Raw genomic sequence first — 12,768 nt, forward strand, 5'->3', positions numbered from 1 at the left:
GCTCCCAACCGCTTCTAGAAAAGTCAATAAAAACGACCGTCGAATTGTCAAATTTTGGGAATGGGGAACTTGCGAAAGGCCCACAAATGGATTTGAATTTTTGAGGCGACTTTGACTTTTTTAAATGCAAAACATTAAAACTTTTGAATGACAATTAAAAAAAAGGGACTAGGTGGGTAGGCGTTCCGAACTATTTTTACAACCTTCGTCATCACTTAGATTTTCTTTTTCGTTCCATACGATCACGTCCATCTATTCTTATGAAATAAGAGTCCACCAATTCATGTCTTCAAATAATTTAATGGAAAATTAGATCAATATTACATGTTTATGAAAACTCCGTAATATCCGTTAAATCTCCGAATATATAACATCATTTCATAACAGAAGATTATTTACCATACTTACAACATCCAAATAAGATAATGTTAGTTTGCATCATATGCCCGATTAGTTTTAGCCATACAACTGTAAAATATTAACATAAGTTCAGTGTAAATACTAGTAATAATATTGCTTATATTCAAATCGTAAGACATGTGAAACAGTTCATTTTGTTCGACTGGCTCATTCTGAAACTTTGCTATTAACTTCATGATCATCTAAAATAACCGTTGAACAAGAAAACTGCTGTACAGTAACCGATAGTTACCGTCACACGTGTAATACATGTTTGACGTACTAAATTATAGGACAGTGTTGTCTTATCATATATGAGCTATTCCAATATGATTTACATGAGAATGACATTTGCATACAATCCATGGAAGTTAGTGACTAAGTTTTTATAAGTTTTTCCAGTTAGATGTACTAGACTAACTAGTATTGCTTTGTTCTTCCAGTTTATTCGAGTGACGTCCGGAAGTGATCTCAAAATTTCATCCAGTTGAAGAGATTTTCTTTACATGTTTTAACCTGGATGTCAAACCTTCATAAACATCCAAAGGTTTAATGTCTTTCAACTTGGCTTTCACGACGACTCAGACAAGTACCCAGGAGGATTCACCGCTAACAACAGCGACAAATTAATCTGGTGACGTGTTTTCTTCCCCGTTCTCATGCCAATGTCAAACAGACATTTTATGCTAGAACCAGGATGCCTAGCCCTTATAAGCACTCTAACTAAGGTTTAAACTTGGGTTTCACGATGATTCGAATATGTGGGAGGACACAGCGCTAACAACAGCACATAGCCCAGCTCGGTGGAGCACGGTGACAAGTCTGGCGACGTGTTTTCTTTTCCGTCTCGCTTCTTAAGAATTGTCAACCAGGATGTTTAACCTTCATGAATAGTCTAACATTTAGACTTGGGTTTCACGATGAGTCGAACATGTTGGAGGACACAGCGCTAACAACAGCACATAGCCTAGCTCGGTGGAGCACGGCGACAAGTCTGGCGACGCGTTTTCTTTCCCGTCCCGCTCTCTTCTTCTGACGTACTTGGTGTTGTCCACCTGAATGAATGAATGAATGATGAAAAACTAGTTGGTAATTTGATAAAAACGTGATACTTCGAAGCTAAACGCTGAATTACTTTAACTTTAAGACAACGTAATGTAGAAATAAGAACTCATCTTAAATGTCTCTCACTATCTCTGTCTCTCTCTGTCTCTCTCTCTCTCTCTCTGTCTATCTCTGCATGTCTCTCTGTCTGTCTGTCTCTGTCTGTCTGTCTGTCTGTGTCTGTCTGTCTCTGTCTGTCTCTGTCTGTCTCTGTCTGTCTGTCTGTGTCTGTCTGTCTCTGTCTGTCTCTGTCTGTCTGTCTGTCTGTCTCTCAGTGTCTCTCTGTGTGTCTGTGTGTCTCTGTCTCTATCTCACTATCTCACTGTCTCTCTGTCTCTGTCTGTCTCTCTGTCTGTCTGTCTGTCCGTCTCTGTCTCGCTCTCTCTGTCTCTCTCTGTCTCTCTCTCTGTCTATCTTTCTCTCTATGTGTGTCTCACTGTCTGTCTCTGTCTCTCTCTCTCTTTCTCTATCCGACCACTGACCTTGCATTGCTGTAGACCCAGCCCTTCCAGAAGTTCCCTCTGAGGCGTGTACTTGTCCCACAGACCGCGGAGTCTGGCGTCTGTCTGCTCTAGCTCCAGCCGGGGGTACTGCAGCCACAAGCCCAGCTGCAAATTGGATTTTTTAAAATAAGACATAACTGTTACTAAATAATATTATACATTACAAAAGGTTTTGTCCACAACTTCTACAAATAGATACACTATTTTAGTACGTGTGGTTAAGAGTTTATTAGATTGCAGTTTGAAACGTTTTTCAACAAGCTGACTAGGTACCCCTATTCTTCCAGATAAGTGTGCTGGGTTTATCAGAGGTTTGACGCCTGATGCTAATGCCTGAAGATACACCGTGCTGCACGAACACTTCGGTCATGGGCCTAAACTTAACTGGACTGAACTGAACTGTGTGGCCACTCACCAGTTCCTGTATTCTTCTTCTGTCGTCAGGTGTGACGTTACTGAGATGGCGGACTGGTTCGATTCCCAGAGCTGAACAAGACACAAGAGTAAGAAAAATATGATCAGCAAAAAGCACTCACATGTAATCAACACAGCTCAAGATGGTCCTCTATCAACATTGTGAATGAATGAATGAATGAACAAACGAATGAATGAATGGACGGATGAATGAATGGATGAACGAATGAATGAATACATATTCGCCAGCGTGATGTTTTGTAAAATGTCAGCACAGCTGCTAATGATGAGGTGTGGTCACAGCATAGATTTTTAAAAAATGAACGAATGAACGGATACTTAACGAATGAAAAGATGGATGAATGAATGAATGAATGGATGGATGGATGGATCTGTAGATTGATCTAGCTAGTAATCTTGTTAACACTTTTCCATACTTTGCAACTGTTACAAGTGTTGTGCAGTAAACTTTGACTTAACTATCAACATACTGACGAAATGTAGTGGATGTTAGCTGAAACGTCTGACCGTTTCCAAAAACATATCCAGTTGCTTGAGTATCAAACTGCTATTTGACATATACTATTACATTGATATCTAACCTTCATTGGCGTATCAAACTTACTCTTTAGAGCGTCCAACAGCCGCAGGACTGTCCGTAGATGGTCAGCTGACGTGTGACGGCTCAGACAGACGGACGTTCGGGTCAGATCGGCAGAACTCCCGGCATCCTCCACGGGCAGGCCCAGCGCCATGACGAACTCCAGCCAGGTGTTCTGATCCAAGATGGCGGGTTTGGGACGACATTCCGACACTACCGGGACTTTCTTGGCTGATGATGACTTCGACATCTTCTGTAGTTCTACCAAGCTGTCTAAGATCTACAGAAACAATGTAAAAAAAAAAGATTAAAACACAAACATACACTTTGCATAGAATAAAATTGTCAAATTCGATTTGATTTATGAACATAACGTTAAAGATGTAATTTGCATAATTGATGAGGAAGCATCATACTGAGATAACTTTTCACATACTAGAAATAACGTCTATTCTACTTTTCAAGGTCACACCCTCGACGAAATTTGTCTAAGGGGGTGTAGGACTGAGAAAGGGCAAAGATAAGCGGTCTGAATAGTCTTCTTCTGTGGAAAAGACACAAATTGTTCTTATCCATTTGAGCTATGTGAAACTGTAGGTGACAAAGGTGTGGACTCTGATTCTCACCACGTCGTGAGTGAAGTTGAGGAATTCCGTGTACGTCTGCGGCATGGAGAACTGCCCCATGTGCATGCAAGACCATAAACTTAAAGTAAAGGCCTTTCATGTTTCCATTCATTCATATAATATCTATATGAAGCTGTATGTGAAAAACATGTGACAAATATGTGGTCCTTACTCACCACGTCGTGAGTAAAGTTGATGAACTCTGTGTACGTCTGCGGCATGGCGAACTGCCCCATGTGCAGCAGGGCTCTCCTCCATTTGTCCGCATCCTTCTCCTGTACCACGGTCTGCATGGACTTCGCCAACACACGAAAGCGCCCTGCAAAATGAAGTAATGATAAGGCGTCAGAAGGATGGCGGCTGAGACACTAGCCTCTACCAGGCTCCGTGGATCGATGGTCTAATTGTAGAAAGTGGACAAATAGAGTCAATAGCACGCTAGGGGATCGGGAGTCGGCCGGCCAAGTAGAAACATTATCCGTTTTGAGGAAAATGTTTCTACTGGCCGTCCTAGCGTGCTATTGACTCTATTTGCCCACTTTCTACAATTAGACCACCGATCCACGGAACCTGGTAGAGGCTAGCTGAGACACAACGATTTACCGGTTTAGACCTTTTATTCAAAAGGTTTTATCAGAATGACAAAGAGTGGTACCGCACTTGTTTTTATGGCTTCTAAAAGGAAGAAATGATGTTATGATACACTGCTTTTTTTAACTGTCTTAAGTACCCATTAAAGATAATCATCTGAATATGCCATAAGCTACTAGTATACAACAAACAGGTAGTTTTTTTTCACTCATCATGAGAATTTCCCTATGCGATTTGGTGTGCAGAATTTGCAGTGCAGAACTTGAGATAAATTCGCCATCAACTTCACATTGTCCATTTGTAATCAAGGAGGTTTCATCACAAGGAGAGATCAAAGAGATCAAGGAATTGATGTGTTGGACTCAAATTCAAGAAGACTATTTCCCAATATAAAACAATAGTACCCCTTTTGAACGCTCTTGTCGCTTTTCCACATCAAACACTATTCGCCATCAATCAATCAACCATTCAATCAATCAATCAATTTCACAACCATGCTTGGTTCTCACCTGTCTCGCTCTTTTCCTTCCTGACGTCATTCCAGAGTTTGCGGAGAATGTCCTTCCTGGGGTCACATTCCGGACGATAGTGCTTCCGGTTCACCATTCCAACATCCGGCTCGTCGAGACCTCTGTGAAGTTATGAAACGTGCATTTAGTAAATGGTATACGTGTGTGTGTTGTCATCCATCTATCTCGGAAGACAATGGTAGGCAGACAGTTACTCGTCGTCTGTCTGGCCTGCACGTGACTTTTTAAGGTTGACTTTCTATTTTACTTACCAAACGTGAAGTACTTGTCACATTAGAACCTACCCGTGTTTCCGAGTACAATAAGATAGATACCCATTCGCGATACCCATTCGATAAAGAAGGCTCCACCTCTGAGGCGTCGCCAAAAACAGACAATTACTGATAGCCTCCGATGTCTACAAGTGTTAAGAAGGTCTACGGGGTGCTGATGGGAGAAGTTTTTTTAGTTCGGTACTTGAATGCAGTTATTGCAGATGAATTTATTGATTGATTGATTGATTGATTGACTGATCGATCATGATATTCCCTCTATAAAGTCGAGGGTAACGCGAATTCAATTCAAAACGCAGTGACGCAGCCCAAGGACTCGAGGTTAAAAAACCTTAACGGTTAACCTCCTTGCGCAGCCAAAGTGCCGCAGCCAGTGAGATACTAGTACTCCCGTAAGAAGTGTGTATTGTTGATCTGACAGCGCCCTTACAAGTGCATATACCTGAGGCCTTCAGCCCACATTACCTTGGGACAGGCTTTCCGTGTTATTTGTTTTTCAAATCCTTCTGCACTTTTCCGGATTAGCTGCGCAAATAGTCACGCTTGCACTGTATAACGCATGCGTACAAGGGGGCACTGAACATAGCGGGCATTCCGCTAAAAGCTAGGGCGAAGACCTCTGAAGTAAGTCAACATCAAAACAATCCACGGTGTGCAAACAAACGTTTCTGCTCTTATAACAAACAAACAACCAAGCAACAACGTAGAATACATGTGCTAGTATTCCGACCCACCGACCAACTCTCAAAGCAGAGGTTACTGAGTGTAGAAAATATTTCGTGTCGTCCCAGCCTTACGTCATTGTTCTCGCCACTTTCTACCTAACTCCTCCAACAAGCCAAGCAAAGATGGTTAGAAATGCGCTGGCCAGGCGTTCGGTCGACCGGTAGGGTATTCTCAGAATTCTGCTTACGCAGCAAGTTTGCCACTGAGGGGGTGGCTAAAATTAAACATAAAAAGCTTAAAATCGTACAAGAAGGCAAATCATTCATCCGAAAACTTCAACAACGCTGAACAGCAGTTCTTTTTATAACAGTATGGACTTTGGCCACATACTAGTAGACATATGTTCGCGATCCAACAAACTGAACCCAACCCAAATCCACCAACACTAGCCACAAACCGCAAGACATACCTAAACACCACCTCGCTGTTTTCACCGACCACAAAAATAACACAGTTACATATACACTGAGTTGGAGAGCCGTTTATAAGGTTATTTTTCTGTAAAAAAATGGGCAAATGTTACCTACTTTTCTGTCTTGGGCGAGATTTCTATTTCAGGTGAACCGTTGGGCTCCATACAGACGGTTTCTTGGTGAATGTTCTCAAAAAAACAAACGTTTTTTTTAAAGCACAACTACAGTTTGACAAGCAGCAGACGATGTACTGAAACTTTAGGCGTAGTTAATCCTGGCTAAAAATGATGAACAGTCGACCAGGTGACGCGGTGTTTGTATAGCACCGAATAAACATTGCATCAGGGCCAAACGACCCCATTCGTTCAACAAGTTTACTCACTAATTAAAAGTTAACTCTCCTATTGGTGATACCCCCTTTTCACTAGGACGGCGCTCTCGCCGCGCGTTCTTTGCGACCTAGGACCCTAGGCCTAGCATTAGACTGAACACTCAACGAATTGTATAGAAACACGAGTTCGGAGACCTCATATCTCCATGGAATATTCTGAATATACAAATGACTGCCTCATTTACATAATCTATGCTTGATTATGTGCACCTCTGAATAAGTTTTACATGGCACAATTTTGATAGTCAAAACATTGATCACTTAGAACTATTATGGCACTTTTGCATCAATTATACAAATTAAGGACGTATATGCAAAATTGGTCTCTGTTAACGTTCCACCTGCCACACACTGTATATAGAAAAACATCTTTTTACGCTTGTGTGTTTTCGTGTCTTTTCAGTCACACGTTTTACATTCTATATGATATACCCATGGTTACACACATAAATTTAGGTCGCAGTGAGAGCGCAGCGCGATCGCCGTCTGGTGGGAAGGGGGGCTGACGCAACCGCCATCCAAAACGCTGAGTTGGACATGTCTGTATTGTCAAGGTGACGTCGTTTGTGTCGATCAGAAAACAACCGTGTCACAGCGCCGTCTTGTTGTGTGCCGTGTTTGTGACAAGCGTAGAACAATTTCTTGGACAAAGGTGAATGACCGGTAAATTCGTAGTTTTCAACCGTTCCTTGGTGGGAATTTACTGACTTTGTTTTTATCTTTGTTTGTTTTATTTTCTTAACAAGCCTTTCACCTCCAAATTCAAGAAATACTAGTAGTTCATGTAATCCATCTATTTCTCCAGTGTTACCGGCAATTGCCTTCGGACCAATTTGTTTCTCATCCACAAATTTAAATATTGTATATAACGTCATACTGATTGCAATATTCAAATTTCTTACGACTACAGAAAGGACTATGAAATGACGTAACGTTATAAGCAGACATTACGTTAGCTGGGGTTTCCTATCATTTGTGCATTTGCAAAGGACTTTCCAAGCGCTAGCATGATTCACAAAATGCTGACAACAATGAGCTTCTTCGAGCGAAATAATCTCCTGAGGAACTGTCTATTCCTTCACACTTGTGTGTCAGCGAGTTTTGTTCCCCCAAGGCTACACGTCAATCATGTTGAATGGGTCCTTTCACGGGCGATTTGTCACTACTCACTTAAGTAAATAAGTGCACCGTGTACTTAATCGGTGATGTCATTCTACTTTTACTTTTATGAAATATATCCGTTCTCACCTACAACAACAATTCCGAAGTTGATACATGTATAACAAACAAAAAGACAATGTAAACAGATAATCTAATGCTTGTTGACACCTTGTTTTCAAAGACCCGTATAAAAAACAACATACAAGATAGTGGACTGCGCCTACTAAACAAGCTCTAGCACGAAAAACATCACCTGAACGCACTGGCATACGTCCAGAATACACAGAAATGAAATCAGCTTAATAAATAATATTTGTAATACATGGCTTTCTGGTAATCTCCAAGCAGATCCTACGGTGCCATAAGATAGTATCAAAGCTGGCCAAGGAGTGTAGCCGGCCAAGGGAGTCAAACGGGCACCTACGGGAAGTTTGATACTATACATTACGCACCGTGGATCTGGTTCGAGATTAGCTTTCTGGATGCATGGGCTTTCCCGACTGTAAAAAAACAGCTCTTCTCTAGAACGCATTGGTGTAACTCCAAAATACACAGAACTGAAATCAGCTTAGTGATATTACATACTTCTCTTCATTCAGTGGATTTCTCGACTGCAAATACTCCTGAACACACAAGCCATCGCTAGCATGAAAACATATTACCTGAAGCAGAACGCACAAGCGCAAGTCCCCATTACAAAGAAATGAAACCAGCTTTGTGATCTTCTCTTGAATCACGAGCTTTCCCGATTGCAAATACCTAAGAAGTTCTTCTCTAGCACGAAAACACATCACCTGAACGCACTGGCGTAAGTCCAGAGTACACAGAACTGAAATCAGCTTTGTGATATTACATTTTTTTCTTGAATCATGGGCTTTCCCGACTGTAAATACCTAACAAACTCTCTAACAAGCACGGAAACACATCACCTGAACGCATTGGCGTACGTCCAGAGTACACAGAACTGAAATCAGCTTAGTGACACTACATGCTTCTTTTGATACAGGGGCTTTCTCTACCTTTACTTTCCCGTGACGCTTACTTGAAGCGTTTCTAAGCCTTGTCTTGTGACCATCAGGTGCTGTTTGCAAGTTCGCATTGAAGTGAAGGAATGAACAAACACTTACATCAGTGATTTGTGAAAGGATATTTTTCACCCACGCGCGCGCTGACATGGCGCATGACAAAAATAAAAGTCGTTTCTTGTCTTGTGACTACCAGGTAATGTACGTACATGTAATTGTGCCCTCTCACTGCACTTGGGGCACGCTTGCGGCACTGCGGGGTTTGTAGATGACTCAACGAATTTCAGAGATAAACGAATTTTCTTCCGTTGTGTGTCTTTTAAGTCATACTTTTACGTATTACGCAATATCTAAATTATCAAAAATCGCGAAAATATCAAACAGTGCGGCAGTGAACGAACCCCGCAGTGCCCCACCGATGCCCCAAGTGCAGTGAGAGTCCACCTTAAGTTGGCGTTGAAGCGTTTGGAAAACACTAATGCACAAGCTTGAGCATGCTTAAACACTGCGATGAGGTAATGAAGGTCACAGGACTTTTCAAAAGCAAACTCCCGAAAAGCACGTGTTCAGCAGTTAACGTTGTGTCCAATGATGGGCAATGATGCAAGGGCGTGGGAGAAAATACCGCACCCTCCTCACAAAGAAGGGATGTCAAAATGGTCACAAGTGGGAAAGGTGAAAATGAAAGGGGAAGTTTATTAAGTACCTGCGTCTTGTGACTTGAAGGTGATGCAATGCTGTCTTCTACATGGAAATTTCCAATAGTCACCCACCAACTTTATCACACATGATTCTACAAAAACTGCAGCAGGCATCGACAAAGTTGAAAACTGCTTTTTGATGTCGCAATTAGAGTAAGGTTGGTGTGTAGTTACTGTGAAAATCGAGGGGACTAGAAAATAGGACAACAACGCATCCCATCTTAAAGATACATCTATCGGAATCCTATAGGGGCGCAACAATTTATCAAGTTTATTAGACAAGTTGACCGTCTAAATATGCGACGCTAACAATTCATCTGGCCAAGAGAATTCAAACGGAAAGAATGAGCTACAGTTAGCTTTCGTGTGAGGGGTCCTCCGACAGAAACATGGATATATACGTCGTACAACAACACTGTGTTAGTCTCCAAGCAGACCCATCGGTGCCTAGATAATATATCGAAACTGGCAAAGGAGTATAGCCGGCCAAAGGGAGATAGCCGGCCAATGGAGTCAAACGGGCACCGGAGTGCCGCTATACTAAGTCCCTTGCCAGCTTTGATACTATTTCTAAGGCACCGTAGGGTCTGCTTGGAGACTAACACTGTGTATGATCCTTGGATCTGTCATATAAAACTTTGAGATCTAATCTCTAAGCAGTGCCATAAGATAGTATCAAAGCTGGCTAAGGAGTATACACACCCCTAGGCCAGCTTCACTCCTCTGGCAGCTTTTGATACTATCTTGTGCTACCGTACGTAGGATCTGCTTGGAGATTATTTGATATCGTGCCATGACGTTATACGTCAGGTGACGTATTCGTCCTGGGAAAACCCGCTCATCAGCGCATTCAAAAAGGCCGTCCACTTGCTCAAATGCGTCAGGAAAAATACGTGATTTAACTTGTCTATTGTGATGTTGAAGTGCGGGGAAAATCTTTCTCAAATACATAATAAAAAGCTAGACGCCAGGATATAAGACAGTAGATAAGTTCGAACATCTATAATATCATACAACATAAAAGTTTCTTGATACTATTGAATGTACTTAACCACTCCCATACTAATGACACTAGACTGTCCTTTTCCTTTCTTTCTTTCTTTTTCTGTGCCCCCATCCAAGTAAACTAAAAGCTACGACTGGGTAGAAGAGTTTTGTACATGTGTTTGAGGAGAAACACACAATGAGTGGGCATTGACGTGAAGAAATGATGAGAGCACGAAACAAAATGCGAGAGGATGGTATGGTTGGGGGTGAGAGCCATCAACATTACACTTACCCCAAAAATCAGTTTAAAGGAAATAATTGCCTTTTGTGAAGAAAAGAATGACAAAAAAAAAAAGACAAAAAATGTCGACGAAATCGGCAGCTGTGACATTATTGAATTACAGTTTAGGCTAGTAATAAAATGACAGACAGCTGGGTACCATCCTAGTTGTTAGTTTACCGCGGCCCCCATACTCACCGTACCCCTTACGAGACCAGGTATGGGAGCCCCTGTGAAAAAAAAGGGTACGAAAAAGAATGGCACCCAGGCTGAGACTATCAAAATGATGTACATGTATCTCTACGAACATCAGATCAATATAACGCATAGTTATACGGCAGCAAGGTAAGCATTACATCATACCTTTGCGTGAACGTGGTAGCAGGCATGGTGACGTTTTGGTCAGACTTGACTTTGACTTTGACTGGTTCGTCTGTACGTTTTCTTCCGACTGACCTCCAATCTGCCCACCAACCTCTTTTCTACATGACAGCCGCTTCAAAACTTATTTTTAGCAAGATTTGCAAATGAATGGCGAGTTTCTATCACGTGCACGTGGGTGAGAAGGTGCGGCTTCCAAGATGTGGTGTAAAGAGTTTTAAACGCGTCATCGTGTGCCGCCCTATTCCCATATATGGTCACCCGCTCACTTCCTTATATGGAAGCAGGTGAGTCTTTGGCCGGACGTGACGTCACACGGAAGTAGGACAGGTAGTCAGAAAAAAAACATGGCGGCAGTAACGGGTACCTGTAGTAGTCGTCGTTAGTCAAACTGACAAAACTTCGCAACTTTGGGGTTAAAAAGTGTCTGTAAGAACGGAAAATATGCTTGCCGTTGGCAAAATTAGCTCTTTTGACGTGTCTGAGTTTCAAGACTCTGTATATTTTGACCCTGTGGTAAGATTTGATACTTCCGGGACACCGTACACTGTCTGACCTTGCCTTGGTGTCAGCAACTTTTCCCTTCCGTCCCGTGCTGTCTGCGTCTCACCGATGACATCAACGGTCATCAGGGTTTCCGACACCAGACACGGCTTATGGGGCATTTATCCTCGGAACGGGAAATGATCGAATTGGATTTTTTTTTGTGCGCACGTCTAACTAGATTTCTGACGTCACAACGCTTTTGTGTTCGTATCATATAACGTGTTGTGTAGTTAACGTTACAGGAATGAGACTAAGTAACCTTAAATTGTTGTCGATGATGATGATGTAACGTCCTAGAACTACGGTCAAGTGGAAATAGACGTTATACAAATATATAATACAAAGGCCTTGACATCGCCAACTTATATGCCTTGCGATCGCATAAATTTTAGGTGCGGTCGGATTTTATTATTTATGGGAGCGCTGATTGCGAGTTTGCAACATGGGCTAGGTTCTCTTATTAGAGAACGTGACTAAAGTTGAAAATCGCAAATCAGCGCTCCCCCGAAAAGCAAATGCTAGCCGCAAGAAGAAAGTCAGCAAAGGAGGCTATGGTCTTATGTTCACACTAGTAAAATAAAGTGCATTTTGTTGTGGGGTCATTGACCGCTTACAAAAAAGCGGGGTATGACTCAAATTCCTACCACCGTATGTCACCTGTATTTATGGTGATCGATTTTAGAGGTGACAACCATGTGACCGATACTGGGGCCATCGATATCGTCAGCCCTTTTACCTGGAATTCTTGATGGCGTGTGGGACTCCCCACCCACGGTTGACGTATGTTGACAGTAAACGTAAAAGTGAAAGGAAGTCAGAAGCTAGCCTCCGTCGCAGACTCTCCGGAGTTGTGGGAAGGCCGGTCCAAAAAAATTATGAAAGGAAAAGGTCACCATTTTCCCCACCAACCTCTGCTTGGAGAGTATCGTCGCAGATTTCGATTGGGGCCGGCTTTTATTTCACGGGGGAGGTGGCAAACTCCCTTCGCTTCCACGGCAAACTCCCTTCCTCGGCAGACTCCCTTTCCCGGCAAAAGAGAACCTAGCCAACTTTGATAATCATAAAATAAAATACAACCCCGCTCGAAGTCTGCGACGGAGGCTATGCAAACGTACAA

At 42.3% G+C, this 12,768-nt stretch overlaps 1 protein-coding gene across 1 annotated transcript; it reads right to left on the reverse strand.

Moving 5' to 3' along the window:
* Positions 1 to 1,301: 1,301 nt before the first annotated feature.
* Positions 1,302 to 11,296, reverse strand: LOC118417421. The gene is made up of 8 exons (XM_035822981.1): positions 11,088 to 11,296; positions 4,748 to 4,869; positions 3,824 to 3,966; positions 3,648 to 3,698; positions 3,046 to 3,301; positions 2,422 to 2,492; positions 1,986 to 2,111; positions 1,302 to 1,454 (listed from the first exon to the last, which is right to left on the reverse strand). Exons 1-8 carry the CDS (start codon positions 11,111 to 11,113, stop codon positions 1,302 to 1,304), a joined length of 948 nt encoding a protein of 315 aa, XP_035678874.1. The 5' UTR covers positions 11,114 to 11,296.
* Between the last annotated feature and the right edge of the window lie 1,472 nt (positions 11,297 to 12,768).

The sequence above is a fragment of the Branchiostoma floridae genome, chromosome 6, assembly GCF_000003815.2.
Source record: "Branchiostoma floridae strain S238N-H82 chromosome 6, Bfl_VNyyK, whole genome shotgun sequence".
Taxonomy (NCBI): Eukaryota; Metazoa; Chordata; class Leptocardii; order Amphioxiformes; family Branchiostomatidae; genus Branchiostoma; species Branchiostoma floridae.